The sequence below is a fragment of the Capra hircus genome, chromosome 6, assembly GCF_001704415.2.
Source record: "Capra hircus breed San Clemente chromosome 6, ASM170441v1, whole genome shotgun sequence".
Taxonomy (NCBI): domain Eukaryota; kingdom Metazoa; phylum Chordata; class Mammalia; order Artiodactyla; family Bovidae; genus Capra; species Capra hircus.
Genome location: NC_030813.1, coordinates 59,208,368 through 59,226,090, shown reverse-complemented (window position 1 = coordinate 59,226,090; position 17,723 = coordinate 59,208,368). Strand labels below are relative to the sequence as shown.

Sequence of the window (17,723 nt, the reverse complement as noted above, 5' to 3'; positions counted from 1 at the left end):
CTTTGAAATAACTAGATCTTAATCCATATTCTTTTTCCAAAAAAAGGCCAAATTAATCCCTGTTTGAAAATGTCATTAAAGGGATCTTTAATTCATATATGTACAACTTAGATGTCCCCTTTTCCTTAAGCTCTATTTTTTTTTCAGGCTGCTTCTGTAATTAAAATGTATGACCCTCTCTCCCCTAGCATGGCTTTCCTGTATATCAGGTGGTCCTAACCTGGGTTCTGCAGATCTCAGTATAGCTATGAATTGCCATGAATCTTTTGCAATTATTAATATATACAAAATTGTTGAATGTGTATGCATGGACTGTTACTGTGGAGTCTTTTTCTTTATCAAATTCTCAAAGGATTCTATTACCACACTACTATACTTTTAAAAATCTTTATTTAATAGGCTCTGGCTTATGACTATTTTATACCATTTACCATTTAGATTTTCTCACAGGAGGAAACAAATTGAAGATGTGATATTTAATAATTCTTAAAAGTATTAATAGTTTTTATATTAATACAATTTTGAAGTTATTTAAACAGAGTTTGTTTTTACATTTACTAACAACATGGTAATTATTCAACAGTTTTTTTGTTGTTGTTGCAAATACATTTTCTGTTTGTCTTTAGTGCCAGGACCCTCTAGTGATAATGGCATCAGTATTACCATGATCTTGATGGCCTGGATGGTTATTGCAGTGATCTTGTTTCTGTTGAGACCTCCTAATCTAAGAGGATCCAACCTAACTGGAAAACCAGCCAGTCCTCATAACGTAAGTGTTGTGGATTAGAGATCTTTTGGGGTGGGGGGATGGGTGTAGCCTGGGACAGGGGTGGAGTTGTTTTGACTGAAATATCTAAATTACCAAAAGGAAGATTTAGCTCATAGAGTAAATTAAATTCTTCCTATGTAGTTCCAGTAAGTCTTGCAATCCCAAATGGCTTAGTTTTCATGGAGTTACACATAGAGAAGTACAGACCAGTAGCCCCCACATCATTTTAAGATAAATTTCAATGTTTACTCACACGAGAAACATAAAAAGTGGTCCAGTTCTTAATAATCCAGTGATAGTTCTCAAATCTCAGTCCTCCAGTTTCGAGGTCTGTCCACCTCACAGTTGATCCCTTTGCCTCTCATGTCCCAAGGTTCCTAGATACTCTTACTAGCTACAGTTCAAATGTCCCTGCTTGAGCGTGCACACACACACACACACACACACACACATTCACTTATTCACTTTCTCTCTCTCCATTTTCTCCCCTTCTGTCCTAGATGTCAAATATAGCAGGGACACGGAGCCCGTCTGGCTCAACCTGCTTTCCCATCCTATTTCTCTCAAATTCATTCTGACAGTTCTGCATCACAATAGATCAGCTGAGCTGGCAAAAGGAGTGGTAGGAATCATTTATGTTGATAAATCTTGATAGTCACGATTATAACAATTTTTAGAACCTAAATGAAAAATATGATAAAGTGACCCAACGGGGAGTTTTTGATTAACGTCTTTAATAGAGGCCTCCATTAAAGGATTCTTTTTAATTGTTTTCAGAGCCAATATTTATACTTGTTTTCTTTCTCATTTGATTTGGGTATTATCTCTTTAAAACTATTTCCATGGTGGCTTCACTTGTTGGACACCAAATTATCCCACTAGTTCCCTTCTTCAGCCTAAAATAATTGCTTCTTTCCCCCAATCTTGTGTTGCTAATATTAAAAAGAAATTTAACTAGACCAGTTGCTTATATAGGAGAAAGCAAATATGCAATGTTAATTGGTCAGTGCTTTGGGGCTGGAACATTTAGATATGTAGCATGCTGACTTTAGTTAAGAAAGAAGCCATCATTAGCACTATATAAAATGCCTTATTTTTAGGTTTTCTTCGAGAGGAGTATATCCATAAAACAGCTTGTGTGTTGTCTTGATAAAGTGCTTTCTCCCTAGCCTTTTTTCTTTCTGTGTACAGTTTTGTTACTTTCATATCAAAGAGCAACATCCTCAATGTTTGGCGCTAAATTAGAAGCCATTTAAAAGTGACAGAAATGCAAGATTACCATCATTGTAGACCAGCAGTTCTAGGAATGGTAGTCCCACAGCTCTAGGAATAAGCATGAAGACATACTGACCAATTACAAGCAGAAAAATTGAATATCATCTGGGGTTTCATATAGCATATCAGAGTAGTAAGTAAGTGGAATCTTCCTAAAGATTCCTAAAAGCCCTGCTCTTTCCTTTACAGTTCAGCTTTCTAATACAAGTAACAAAAATCATTTCAGCCTGGTTTAAGTAATTGGCTTTATTGGTGTACATATCAAAAAATCCAGAGGGAGGGTCAGTGTTTAGAAAGTTTTAACAGTTCATTAGAGACCTAGTCTCTTTCCTCAGACCATTATTTATTCCAAGGTAGGCTCCCTTTCTGTCCCCTGTAGGGCAGCTACCAGTAGCAGCTGGAGCCAGCTATTTCCTCACTGAAAGATGTTCTGTAGAGAGAAATACAAGTCTTTAGCTTCATTTTAATTCTACTGTACTCAGTCACCTTATTAGCAAGAAGGATGAGACTGCCTTAATTGGTTTAAATATCACTTCTAGAGCTGTCAGGGAGAGCACTTTCAACTAAGTCAATATCACTGTTACAAAATTTTCTTTTCTTCCATACTACAAAGAAGAAAGAGACAAATGTTGGTGAATCACAGTGCTGTCTTGTGCAGAAGAAACATAGGAGAAGTCCAAATAAGTATATGATTTAGGATGGGAAGCTGAGGGCCATCACTGCTCAGTTCTTACTGTATGTGTTAGATTGGTTGTACTGGGGAATTTAAGAAGTCAATTTCATAATTTCTCTCTCTCTGATGTCAGGGTCAAGATCCACCAGCCCCTCCTGTGGACTAACTTTGTGGATATGGGAAGTGAAACTAGTTTAACACCTTGCACGACCAAATGAACGAAGATGACCAGAGTACTCTTAACCCCATTAGAACTGTTTTTTCTTTTGCATCTGCAGTATGGGATAGTATTGTTTTCATGAGCTTCTAGAAATTTCACTTGCGAGCTTATTTTTGCTTCCTGTGTCATCACCTTTCCTATATTTGAGTAAATGATTACATTAAAAAGTTACATGGGGCTTTTTTGGTTATCCTAAACTTAAACATTCCATTCGTTCTGTTTGTAACTGTGATCATAATTTTTGTGGTAATTTCTGGCCTGATAGAAGGAAATTTGAGATCTCTACATTTAAATATTTTAAGTACTTTCAATGGGTTTAAAAATTGTTTTTCTTTAATAAGGTATTTATAAAGTTATTTGGGGTTACCTGAGATTGTATGAAAGAAAATTAGAACCACACTGTATTTATATTTACCTTGGTAGTTTATTTGTGGATGGCAGTTTTCTCTAGTTCTTAGGACTGTGACAACTTTTGGAATATTTTACACATTACAGCTGAAATCTGTATCATCCACTACAGATGATTTATGTGGCTAAGAAAAGGAGAAAAGAAATGAAATAACTGTTTACTAAGTTTTTATTCCCATAAAATGTCTAATATTCAGAAAACTTTAAATAAACATGATTTAAATGGTGGATGATTTACAGTCCATTATATGAAATTTGTAAGCCTCTGCACACTAGCCTTATTACACAGTTCATGAAAGGAGGAAAAAATTTAATTCTTTCTACCTTTGCCAGGTATAATCTATACAGTAATAATTTAAGCTATAACTTATTTTTAGAGTGGGTGCCTCTCAGGAAACTGCTTTTGTGTTGTAAACTTCCCTGTTAAATGAAACGATCTTAAAGCTGTCTTGGGGGCCTGTTGGGTTACTGACATTTGAATGCTTTCACTTACTCTTTTTTTTTTTTGGAAGATAAAATTTAGAGTCTTGTTATCTTTCTGACTTTAAAAAATATTTAATGAATTCTTGGTTTACTCCAAGGGAAAAGGAGGAAGATGAGAAACAATCAAGGATATTTTTTCTCAACCTCTGTTTCATTCTTGTTTGGTAATAGGATGGATTGGGGTGGGGAGGGGCACTAATATAAGGAAAATTTTTGAAATATATAAAAATGTAAAAGGTTTCATTTGTTTTTGTTCAGTTTGAAAGAAAATGAATACAAATGGCATTAAAAAGTCTGCATGACCTGTGTGGTTATAGAGTTTTTTCTAACAAATGATCGCAGATGATTTATGGGGGCTAGAAGATACTTTGCTGTCAATGTAAGGATGCTGCCCCTCCCAGATCAGTTTAGCTTTTCACTGTATAGACCTGAGAAATTACTTGTATGAATTAAATAAACTTCTCTATATTATTGTACTGTTTAATAGAGTCTCTGATACAATTACATGACACTTGTAGGGTATTTTTCCCCTTTATTATGATTCTGTTCTAGGCTATAAACACTGTAAGGGCTTCATTTCATTATATAATCTGATATCGAATGCTTGCATTCCTCCTGTGCATCTTGGCTTTGTGCTCAACTTTTCTTGAAATAAAATAACCTACTGTTAATTACTTGTGTTAATCGAGGGGTGTCATAACACAGGTAAGTCAAATCCTGGGTAAAAGAACACCATAGATTTAAGGTTTTTCCTCTTAATATGGCCTATTAAAAGCCTTCTCAGCTTCATAGCTTTTAAAGCAGAAAGGGCAGGAATGGCCTAAGATGGAGCTGAATCCCTGTAATCATTTCTTTTTCTGCCCTTGCCCCTGAACTTTGAAGGCTAGCACATATCTCGTAACGGTCTGCTGTTTAAGCTGCTAGAAAGCTAGTCTCTGGAAGAGATAGTGATGTGTCACTGACTCTGTGGTTCACAAAGAACTAAGAATTGACTTTGGGGAATTCCCTGGTGGTCCAGTGATTAGGACTCCATGCTTTCACTGCCGAAGGCCCAGGTTCAATTCCTGATCAGGGAACTAAGACCCTGTAAGCCACGTGGAGTGGCAAAACAAACAAACAAAAAAAAGAATTGACTTTGGTTGAAGGAAGTGGCTGTGACCTGGAAACAGTATCTAGTATTAGCTAGAGACCTGGAAATCTGGGTTCTTATTCCTAGTTCTTCATTTCTGTCACATGTACTTAATTGACATTACATTAGAATATTAACCATTCCTATATGGACCATCTATTTAATTAATAACAAAAGTTCTTAGTGAAGTATTTAGTCTTGGTTTTTCTGCTTGTACAATTTCTCTGCCCTCCCAACAAAGACAGTATGCGGTAGCACATAAAGTATTCCTTTTAACCTAATTAGTAATTTATACTATTCTGTTTTATCCCTAAAGCTTCTACATGTGGCCTTTTTATTGAGCATACTCTTAGTCATTATTTGGCTTGTAAACATTCACCTAAATTATGGCTACAATAGTTTTTAAATAGTCTGGAAAAAAGCTTCACATTTTAATCACTTTTGGCTCTTAAACAGCCCACAAATGCCATTAATAGTTTATTTTATTTTAGAGTTATTTAATGTTATTTTATGCAAAATAATGTTTTGTTCTGTTTTGCTTTCCACATGGAAAAAACATTAGAACTGTGTATAGTAAAAGATTTTATGATGTATCTATCCAAACACTATCCCATGTTCAGTAAGTCATATTTTAATTTTAGACTACTTGGAGAGAGTTTCTAAAGTAACTATTAACTACAGCTATTCAGTGGTTACTTTTAGTTTCTTTGTGATATGCGATGTTACAGTGTTTATAAATTATCTATATCTTATATTTTCAAAGGAACCTCAGAAGTCTCACACCCTGAATCAAAGTCTGTCAATGAATAAGTGCTAAAATTTGACCAGCTCAGCTTAAGACACAAAACAGCAACTTGAAGGAGAAACTGAGAGAGTTTAAATTAATGGGTGAAATTTTTGTTGTTGCAATAGTAGGTTTAGTCTTAACTTTATAACATTTCTAAATGAAAAGTCATATGTATTTGTTACTGTGTCTGATGATTACTTTGTTAAAAGCAAAAGTGGTCATGTGATGTACCAAATGTTAACTGCTGTTTTTAAATGTTTAAATCATGCCAAACAAATCATGTCTGTGCCATCCAGGGTTTATTGTAATCTTTTACTGAGTACTTGGACTGGGAAAAAGGGCTTGTACTATGCACTTTTTATTAATGAATAAATAGGAAACATTAGTAACACTCACTGCTTTCTGTTTGGTTTTTGTGGGAAGAGAAGGGAGCATCTTTTGCCTAGTAAAATGTTAAAGTCCTTTATTCAACAGTTTTTTTGGGGGGTAAGATTTTTTTACCCTTAACTAAGACATTCCTAAGCAAGAAGAACTTTGAGTTATACAAAGAATATTTATGTAATAGCAATCTGGGGCCAGTATTCAGAAGGATTCTAAGAATCTCTAGGAAATTAGGTTGCAATTACATTTCTTTTGTTATTTCTTCCTAGAATACAGGTCCAGTAGACAGACATTTGCTATCCAATAGTGTTAATTATATGAGCAGATATATGTTACCCAAAAGGAGCTAGACATGTAACTGTTCTGAAAACAGACAAAAGTGACATTTGCTTTTGCTCTGTGACCTGGAATGCATCCAGATACTAAAGATCACAGAAGCAACTAAGTGTTCATTGACAGATGCACAGATAACGATGTGGTATACACGGAATAGAATATTACTCAGCCATGAAAAAAGGAGTCTTGCCATTTGTGACATGAATGAATCTAGAGGATATTTTATGCTAAGTGAAGTGGGTCAGAAAGACCAATATCATACTGCTTCACTGATATGTGAAATATTAAGAAAAAAGTGAAAACAGACAGATACACAGAACAAATGGGTGGTCGCCAGAAGGGAGAGAGCAGGGTGGAAGGTGGTGTGGGGAAGCAAGGGAGGACAAAATAGGTGAAGGAAATTAACAGGCACAAACCTCGTTATAAGTAAGTCACAGGGGTGTAATACACAGCATAGGGACTACGGTCAATAATAGTCTAATAACTTTGAGAACAGATGGTTACTAGACTTGTGATGATTTCATGTACATAAATGTCAAATCATTACATAGCATACCTGAAACTAACAATGCTTTATGTCAACTATATTTCAACTTAAGAAATCCCAGGACTGGGACCTGGGTACATATTTAGAGCTCTGGTTGAGAGAGGAACCTGCAAAATAGACTGAGAAGGAGCATCCTGTGAAAGAAGAAGAAAACCATATGCATGTAGTCTTGGAAGCCTGAAAAGAAAGCAAATATCTAAAGGGAGGAGGGCTCAGTGGCGTTCAGTTCTACTGAGAAAAAACATGGAGGTGGAGAGTTGAACATTTTGACAAAGGATTCGTAGTGAACTTGAGAAAAGGTGTTTTGTTGGAGTAATGATGCAAACCCAGCTTGGAGTAGTTAAGGGAAGAAATTAGGGTAAGGAAGGAGAGACAAGTACAAGTGACTCTTTGGAGGGGGTTTTCAGTGATTGGGAGCAGAGAAATGGAGTAGTAACTTGAGTGCGATGTGGGTCTGGGGCAAGAAGAAATTTCTATTGCTGTTGTTTTAAGATGGAAGATAAAGAGTATGTGCAGAGTTGTGAGGTGATAGCCAAAGAGACCCCTCCACAGTGATGTCACCCCTGTATTGGCCTCAGCACCAATATCATCGTGTGTGACAGCAAGACTCACTAATACCTACATGTTTTTGCCAAGGCTCCCTACTGTCTCCCTACACCCATAGCCTGGCTGTGGTAATTCGCCTTAGAGACTACCTTGATTAATCCTGTCATGTCCTGTACCCCTGTTTATATTGGCTTCCACAAGTCTAAGACTCCAAGGCCATCATCATTCATTTCCCCTCAGCTGATGCAATCTCATACCTTTCCTCCTAAACTTAAGGGTCATCATCTGCAAAAGCCCCATATTTTCAACGCTTTCTCTGAACATTCCCTTCCCTAAAACATGGTATTTCCTTAAGGGTACTAACTCTTGCCTCTTTGGTGAGAGCTATTTTCTTTTCCAGATCATATGACCAAGGAATGGAGACAGTGAACCTCTTCCCAGTTTCTCTTTTGGACAGCCAGGCTATCATTCTCTCCTCCCTAAAACTCTCCAACTCTTGAAGCTCATGCTGTTAGAGTATTCTACCCTGGCTTTCACAGTTATTTATAGACTTCTGGATTACTCCGCACTCCTTGAAGATTTTAGCACCGGACTTTCTGCCTATCTTTTCAGCATTCTTCTATGGTGATTCTGGTATCAGTATCCAAGAAGACAACCCTTTCAATACTCAGTCCTCTAAAATCCTCTAGTTATCTCATTTTCTACACACCTGCAGCCATCCACTCCATGAGCAAATCCTAGACCTATAATTTTAAACCTTATTACTTGTATGTTCGTAAGAGAATTTTGAAAAGTGGCATACTATTCTAAATTTTTTTTTCCTTTTAGAAGTCAATGCAAAGCAATCTTGATGCTCTTTCTTAACATAGGTTCATATGTGTCCCTCCCACTTCAGAAACTGTACTACTGATGTCATTTTAATTATTTTTTTCTGTATTTTGCTGAAATACACAAGGAGGTAGAAGGGGATCTAAACCTTGATTTGTATCTTTCACCCAAATGTGGCTCCATGTGTGAGCAAACCAAACAGAATCTCTACAACTACCTTCATTTATTTTAATACAGTTGTTCAGTAAAGCCACAAGTAACAGCAAGATTATAATGCAGAAACTACAAGAGACTGTGAGACTTGCAGACAAAACTTGATAGCCTCAAAGCATTCAGATACCTGCAAGCCCAGCTGCTGTTCTTCATGCCAGAATCAGTGTGATTAAACACCTTGGAATGTGAAGTCAAGTGGGACTTAGGAAGCATCACTGGGAACAAAGCTAGTGGAGGTGATGGAATTTCAGTTGAGTTATTTGAAATCCTAAGAGATGATGCTGTAAAAGTGCTGCACTCAATCTGCCAGCAAATTTGGAAAACTCAGCAGTGGCCACAGGACTGGAAAGGTCAGTTTTCATTCCAATCCTATAGAAAGGCAATGCCAAAGAATGTTCGAACTACCACACAAGTGTACTCATCTCACACACTAGCAAAGTAATGCTCAAAATTCTCCCAAGTGAGGCTTCAACAGTATGTGAACCGAGAACTTCCAGATGTTTAAGCTGGATTTAGAAAAGGCAGATGGACCAGAGATCAACATCCTGCCAATGTCTGCTGGATCATAGAGAAAGCAACAGAGTTGCAGAAAAACATCTGCTTCATTGACTACACCAAAGCCTTTGACTGTGTGGATCACAACAAACTGGAAAATTCTTAAAGAGATGGGAATACCAGACCACATTACCTGCCTCCTGAGAAATCTGTATAGAGGTCAAGAAGCAACAGTTAGAACTGGACATGGAACAAAGGACTGGTTCCAAACTGGGAAAGGAGTACATCAAGACTGTATATTGTCACCTTGCGTATTTAACATATGCAGAGTTCACCATGAGAAATGCTGGGGCTGAATGAAGCATAAGCTGGAATCAATATGGCCAGGAAAAATATCAATAACCTCAGATATGCAGATGACATCACCCTTATGGCAGAAAGTGAAGAGGAATTAAAGAGCTTCTTGATGAAATTGAAAGAGGAGAGAAAAAAAGCTGGCTTAAAACTCAACATTTAAAAAACGAAGATCATGGCGTCCAGTCCCATCACTTCATGGCAAATAGATGGGGAAACAGTGGAAATAGTGTCAGACTTTATTTTCTTGGGCTCCAAAATCACTGCAGATGGTAACTGCAGTCATGAAATTAAAAGATGCTTGCTCCTTGGAAGAAAAGTTATGACCAACCTAGATAGCATATTAAAAAACAGAGACATTACTTGGCCAACAAAGGTCCATCTAGCCAAGGCTATGGTTTTTCCAGTAGTCATGTATGGATGTGCGAGTTGGACCGTAAAGAAAGCTGAGCGCCAAAGAATTGATGCTTTTGAACTGTGGTGTTGGAGAAGACTCTTGAGAGTCCCTTGGACTGCAAAGAGCTCACACCAGTCAACCCTGAAGGAAATCAGTGCTGAATATTCATTGGAAGGACTGATGCTGAAGCTGAAACTCCAATACTTTGGCTACTTGATGCGAAGAACTGACTCATTTGAAAAGACCCTGATGCTGGGAAAGATTGAAGGCAGGAGAAGGGGACGACAGAGGATGAGATGGTTGGATGGATCACCGACATGATGGGCATGAGTTTAAGCAAATTCCGGGAGTCGGTGATGGACAGGGAAGCCTGGCATGCTGTAATCCATGGGGTCGAAAAGAGTTGGACATGACTGAGTGGCTGAACTGAACTGAACTGAACTGAATCACCCTGGAAATTTTCAAGAACGGCTCAGACTTTAGTCAATGCTTAAACCATTTAAAGTTGGCATTTAATATGTTTTTAGATATGTGTGTATAGTTTTGTTAATAAAAGTATTAAACATCATCACTGACTCGATGGATGTGAGTCTGAGTGAACTCCAGGCGTTGGTGATGGACAGGGAGGCCTGGCGTGCTGTGATTCATGGGGTCACAGAGTCGGACATGACTGAGCGACTGAACTGAACTGAACTGAAGATGAAACCTCCAAGTGGAAAAAGTATTGTAAGATTTGATATGCTAAGTCACTTCAGTCGTGTCCGACTCTGTGTGACCCCATAGACAGCACCCCACCAGGCTCCCCTGTCCCTGGGATTCTCCAGGCAAGAACACTGGAGTGGGTTGCCATTTCCTTCTCCAATGATGAAAGTGAAAAGTGAAAGTGAAGTCGCTCAGTCGTGTCCAACTCTTAGCGACCCCATGGACTGCAGCCTATCAGGCTCCTCCATCCATGGGATTTTCCAGGCAAGAGTACTGGAGTGAGGTGCCATTGCCTTCTCCAAGATTTGATATAACAAGTTTAACTAGTTTAATGAATAAATCTTTTAAATTCTATCCATGTCAATTTTATCCACTACTCTTTGCCATTTTTATAGTCCTACAAAATATTTAAATTGCTTTAAAAGTATTCCAACTCATTAATTTAAATGGCATCTTTTTAAATTCAGAACGTGTCCAAAATGTCCTGTTTCTACCTCTGACCTTCACCCTTAACAAAAATAAATATAAAATGAGGAAAGACAGATTTGAAGTGTCTTGATTAATGAGTATAAGGGACTTTCCCCAAACCAGAATTCACTTTATCCCTTTGTTTGGCGTCCAGAATTTTACCCCTGGTGAATGGATCATAGTAAGGGTTTGTTTGGATAAAAGGTAAGTCTTTCTTTTGTAAAATGCACTATTCTTGGACATATCAATTTTGAGAAAGAGTACCTGTGAAAGTTGAGCCAGAAATTTATTCCCTTAAATATATCTGTGCAAGGCATAACTAACCTTTACTGTCAAAGCCAAGATAGTGTCACCCTTGGTGTGAGATGAGAGGAGGGGGAGGATATTACTAAAATCATCATGCTTTTATTCCCTGATCATCTTGCTCTTTTTTTAATTTAAATATAAATTTATTTATTTTAATTGGAGGTTAATTACAATATTGTATTGGTTTTGCCATACATCAACATGTATCCGCCACAGGTATACACGTGTTCCCCATCCTGAAACCCCCCTCTCCCTCCCTGTACCATCCCTCTGGGTCGTCTCAGTGCACCAGCCCCAAGCATCCAGTATCATGCATCGAACCTGGACTGGCTGTTCGTTTCATATATGATATTATACATGTTTAAATGCCATTCTCCCAAATCATCCCACCCTCACCCTCTCCCAGAGTCCAAAAGACTGTTCTATACATCTGTGTCTTTTGCTGTCTCGCATACAGGGTTATGGTTACCATCTTGCTAAATCCCATATATATGCATTAGTATACTGTATTGTGTTTTTCTTTCTGGCTTGCTTCACTCTGTATAATCTCGCTCTCTTTTAAAAAACATGATTATTTATTCATTTTTGCCTGCACTGGGTCTTCACTGCTGTGTGCAGGCTTTCTCCTGTTGCAGAGCATAGGCTCTAGGGCACATTGGCTTCCATAGTTGCAGCACTTGGGGTCAGTAGTTGTGGTGCTTGGGTTTAGTTGCCCTGTGGCTATAGGATCTTCCAGGATCAGGGATCAAACCTGTCCTCTATATTGGTAGGCGGATTCTGAACCGCTGGACCACCAGGGAAGTCCTGATCATCTCTTGAATCTGTTCATTGCTCTAAATCTCTTGGGTTACTACACTGGACATACTGCTTCTAATTCTTGATGGCTGTCATTAGCTCTGAATTCATCCTTTTTATTCCTCCAAGCCACCCTCTTTGTTTCCCCCTGTTAATGCTATATTTCCTTTAGGAGCTTAATTTTCAAAACTTGAGGAAGGAGCTTCCCGGGTGGCTCAGTGGTAAAGAATCTGCCTGCCAATGCAGGAGACACGGGTTCAGTCCCCGGTCCTGGGAAGATCCCACATGCCTCGGAGCAGCTGAGCCCATGTGCCACGACTATTGAGCCTGTGCTCTAGAGCCCAGGAGCTGCAACTGCTGAGGCCATGTGCCACAACTACGGGACCCTAGAACCTGTTCTTGGCAACAAGAAAAGCCACTGCAGTAAGTCTGCTCACTGCAACCAGAGCATAGCCCCTGCTCGCCACAGCTAGAGGAAAGCCTGAGCAGTGGCAAAGACCCAGCACAGCCAAAAATAAAGCATCCCTGACCTGCTGTGCTAGATGCTTCTATTGTGTATTCCCACAAGACTATATATATCTTCCTTAATAAAGTTATTTTACATGCATCTGTGTTACTGATGTTTCCCCACAGAGAGTAAAATATATGAAGGCTGGGAATGTACTATTCTTTACTCACAATTCTATTCCTAATGACTAGCACAATTTTATCACGTAGTAAACACTTGGAGGAAATATCAAGCGCTTTTTAAATTTTAGGAGGAACCTGTTTGTAAATTGAAATCCTACATGAAATTTTGATAATATGAAGCAGATTGACAGATAAAAGTAGAACTGCTCTGATACGGAGGAGGAAGTCGGAGACACAGTGCTCTGTCAGCTTTAACCTCCCACTCATTTTCTTTCTCATAGACTCTGACACACCACCAGGGAAACTCAGAGCTCCATGATACATAATCTGAAAATAATTGCCCTACCACATGCAGTTCTCAAACTTTTTGTTCTCAGGACTCCTTTATACATTTAAAACTTGAAGACCCCAAAAAGCTTTTTCATGCTTATTATAGCTGTTTGTATTGACCCTATTAGAAATGAAAATTGATAAATCACAAAGCAATACATCAACTCCTTAAACTTAGCAATAATAAGCCCATTGGTGGTGGTTTATTTGCTCACCGACTCTGTGTGACCCCAGGAACTGAAGCCTGCCAGGCTCCTCCCTCCATGAGATTCTCCAGGCAAGAATACTGGAGTGGGTTGCCATTTCCTTCTCCAGGGGATCTTCCCAATCCAGGAATCAAACCCAGGTCTCCTGCATTGCAGGCAGATTCCTTACCAAGTGAGCTACAAGGAAAGCTGTAAGTCCATTACATGTCAACATAATGTATTTTTATTAAATTACTTCTAAATAAAAAATTAGAAGATTGGCATTGCTTTACATTTTTGTAAACCTATAATATCTGCACTGATGTGTTATAGGGGCTTCCCTGGTGGCTCAGATGTAAAGAATCTGAGGGAGACCAGGGTTCGATCCCTGGGTTGGGAAGATCCCTTGGAGAATGAAATGGCTACTCAATCCAGTGTCCTTGCCTGGAGAATCCTATGGACAGAAGAACCTAGTGGGCTATATAGTTCATGGGGTTGCAAAGAGTTGGACATGGCTGAGCGACTAACACACACTGACCTGTTATAATATCACATGTCATATAGCCTCTGAAAAATTCTACCATATCCTTCTGACAGAATGAGTGAAAAAAGAAAGGGACATATTAGTATTATCATAAACATGTTTTTTACCTTCTGGATCCCTTGAAACGTTCTCAGAAATAATCAGCACATTTTGAGAACTGTTGTCCTATATCTAAAGGCCCGTTTTAGCTAATATAGTTTGATTTTGTTTCTAAGATTCTATTGAGCTTTTTAAAGATTATGATCGTTATCAAAATACTAACAATGTGAAATGAATAATAGGTAGAAAAATGTTGAATTCAAAATAAAGGGACTAGAATAGTGGTTTTTTATTAGAAAGCCGACTGTAACAGTAAACAAATCTGTACGCACCAGGTTAAAAAAAAACCTTTGGGACTGACTTGGTGGTCTTGTGGTTTAGACTGCGTGCTCCCAATGTAGAAGGTGTGGGTTCAATCCCTTGTCTGGGAACTAAGATGCCACATGCAGTGTAGTGTGTCATGGCCAAAAGACCAAAAAAAAAAAAAAAAGATACTTCTATTAAATGCATTGAAATTACTGTTTATTTGTCTCCCCCACAGCTTGTGAGTTTTGGAAGAAAGAATTGGATTTTGATCTATTTTTGGTCTCTAGGATAATGTCTAACACAACAGGCACTAAATCTTTGCTGAATGAATCAATTTAAGCATATAGAATGTACAACGCCTACATATGCTATCACTTTTTCTAGAATTCACAGCAAACAATTCAACAGCTTGTTTCAAGTGCACATCATGCTCATATCAGAAATCTGTCATCTATCTACATGGTATTTTAACATGCCTTTATAAACTATCCACTTTCCTCGACATGTTTCAGATGGTCTTTGATTTCAATATTACCTGAATAATTTTTTAAAAAATTTATATAATTCATTTTTATTTATATAATTGATTTACAATGTTGTGTTAGTTTCAGGTGTACAGCAAAGTGATTCAGTTATATATATATATATTTTTCTTTTTTCAGATTCTTTTCCATTACAGGTTATTACAAGATATCAAGTATAGTTTCCTGTGCTATATACGAGATCCTTTTTGGTTATCTTTTTCTTTTTTTGGCCCTACTCAGCGGTATACCGGTGGTTACCCAAAGGGAATCCAATCAGCACCCTGTGCAGTGGAAGCGCAGGGAGTCCACCACAGATCGCCAGGGAAGTCCCTGATTATCTATTTTACATATAGTTGTGTGTATATGTTAATCCCAAACTCTTAATATGTCCCTCCTTCCCCTTTCCCCTTTGGTAACCATAAGTTTGTTTTCTATGTCTGTGAGTCTATTTGTATTTTGTAAAGTTCCTTTGTATCATTTTTTAAAAAAAGATTCCACATGTAAGACGTGATATAGTTATCTTTAGCTGACTTCACTTAGAACGATAATCTCTAGGTCCATCCATGTGACGTAATTCTTTATTTAACCAGAGGAAAGAAAAAGTCATGACTGCTTCCCCCACCTCTTTAAATTTGAGGTTTAAGATGACCTTGGAGTGGGGAAACTGGAATAGAACTGCTCTCATTAAAAGTGGGCGGCTCCATACGTTAATTTCACTCTTCCTCATACGCGGCACTTAGATCTTGCATGCTCTCTGCTACCTATCGTGCACAGACGTCTCAAATCTCAAACTTGGCAGGAGTATCTGGAAAATCTGCCTGGAGGGCATGGCTGTCTCGCTTCTCTACTCCGGGATCAGGGTGGGGATCACTAACTGGTCCAGTCATGATGGACTCAGCATCCATCTGGCGTGACTCCTTCCCAGAAGCGGCGGGTCTATGTAAACTGACTAAACCCTCGGACTCGGGCCCGCAGGGTACGAAGGATCCACGAGCCTGGAGGACGTGGGACTGGAGGAAGCTGCTGGCCACGCCTGATCCACAGGGTCTAGGGGAGCCGGAAGACAAGGCAGGCCCTCCAGCCTGCGGGGAGACCGGAAAGGGGGCCTGGACCTTCCGGTCCCCTTAGGCCTCAGCCCCAAAGTATGGCTGACCTGGCACGCACGCGGCACCACCTCAGCGCTGTCAGACAGGATGGGGACACGTGGAAGGAACCGGGGGCCAGATGGCAAGAGAAGACTTCAGACTACAGGGGAACTAGTACCTGATCTACTCGCTCCCCAGGATCTAGCCGCTTGGGCCTTGGTGGACCCGCAGCGCACGCAGCCCCGCCCAGCGCGGCTCTCGGCAGGGGCGGGGCCGCTGAGCTGGACGGAGCGGATTTGCTCAGCTTCGGCAAGGGGCGGGGTCTGTCCCCCTCCCAGCCGCGACTAGCCACGCCCCCGTATCCCCGCCCCTGGGCCCCGCAGGAAATTGGGGAGGGCCCTGGCCTAGCTTGGCGGGAGGGGGAGCAGGGATGCAACTGAGGGCAGAGTCCGGGAGGGCTTGGCTCCCAGGGAATGAATCCTCCGCCTTCTCGGGTGGAAACCTTTAAATACGGGCTCGGGCCCGGGACTCAGGGTGTGGCCCCTGGCAGCCCGAGAAGGGTGTGCGGTGAGGGAAGATCAGACGGAGCAGGGCGCGAGTGCTGAAGCTGCGGCTGCGCGGCCCAGAGCGAGGAGCTGTCCGAGCCGGGGGGATAGAAGCGGTTGCAGCGCTCCGTGCCTGGAAGTGGGTAAGCGCCTTTCTCGGGCTGGCCCCGCCGCCCAGTGGGGTGCTCCCGGATCCCGCCGGGATGTGAAAGGAGCCGGGCGGCGTGTGCGCGCTGCTTCCAGTCGCTCGCTGCGCGCGGTCCCAGGCTTTCCAGTGTCACGACTCTCCATCTCCTCTTCTGGGCTCTGGGCGGGAATCGTCTTTTGGATCTGCTGCCTTGGAAGAGGGATAGCTTAGGCTTTTAATTCAAGACTCGGCGAGTCTTCCAACCGCTTCTCTTTTCTGCTTTCTCCCACTTTGCGACTTAAGTGAGATTTCCCTGGCGCCTCTGAAAACCGAACATCACCGGAGGAAGTGGTCCTTTGCTTAGGGACCCCATTTTGGCCTCTGAATCAAAGTCTTTTGTGTTTAGAATTGCTCACATGGAGTGCTGCTGCTTTTCTCCCTTCACTGACCGCCCTTCTTAAGAAACTGACAAGAAAATGAACCACAGAGCCTTTTTGAAGGCGAAGTCCTAAAATCTATATAGCTGTCCTGAAATGCATTGTTGGCTGCCACACCATATAATGGCTTTATTTCATGTAAAGAAAGGCCTTTCTTGAGTGTTTCAGTAGATCGTATTTGTGTGAGGCCTTGACAAATTATACCTTCTTATATATAGGAACATAATTGAGTAGGGTCGAGAATTCTGGTATATAGAAAAGAAGGATTCACTGATAGGGAACTTTTCAGGGATATACAGAGGAGTAACTGTTCACTGACTGCCCTCAAAGACACAGGGAGTCTGTGAGTTTCTTCAAATCCCCTGAGAAATGGACAACTGTAGTCTGGTCTGTTTCTTGGTGGGTAGGAGGGTGGTTCTGGAAATGAAAGAGGTTACTGTGTGCTCTGAGATGTGCTTGGTAGTGCCTAGCATCTAGTTTAAGGTAAGGGATAGACAACCCTGATTTAAAGGGTCTCATTTCTTCTCCTGTTGCTGTACTCCTTTAATAGGAAATCTGCACCCAATAATCATACTCCATCTTCTCTTCTTGTTTCCACAGCTTTACATGAAATCCTTTAGATATAAAGTTAACAGTCTTATTCATTGATTGAATATTTTTCCCAGGTCAGGCATTTGTTAGTATTTAATTTCTGAAATGTCTAAAATGATGTGTGAAGTTAATGTGACATCCATTGCCTTAGCTTTGTGGTTGTTTAGTCACTAAACTGCATCCGACTTTTTTGCAACCCCATGGACTGTAGCCTGCCAGGCTTCTCTGTCCATGGCATTTCCCAGGCAAGAAATGTGGGTGTGGGTTA

The 17,723-nt window shown here is 40.2% G+C and overlaps 2 protein-coding genes across 3 annotated transcripts in view; both read left to right on the top strand.

The window, feature by feature from the left end:
- The window catches only part of SMIM14 (small integral membrane protein 14), a 62,516-nt gene extending 56,377 nt beyond the window's left edge, over positions 1-6,139 (top strand). Inside the window, exons 4-5 of the mRNA XM_018049380.1 lie at positions 627-769; positions 2,851-6,139. Coding sequence (XP_017904869.1) covers positions 627-769; positions 2,851-2,883 — 176 coding nt within the window. The 3' untranslated portion in view covers positions 2,884-6,139. The remainder of the gene's footprint in view (positions 1-626; positions 770-2,850) is intronic.
- UGDH (UDP-glucose 6-dehydrogenase) overlaps positions 16,124-17,723 on the top strand; it is a 32,040-nt gene continuing 30,440 nt past the window's right edge. The window contains exon 1 of one of the 2 annotated variants that reach the window (XM_013964591.2): positions 16,124-16,443. The gene's annotated coding sequence lies outside the window, so the exon portion shown is untranslated. The remainder of the gene's footprint in view (positions 16,444-17,723) is intronic. The other variant, XM_018049379.1, reaches the window with a different exon arrangement.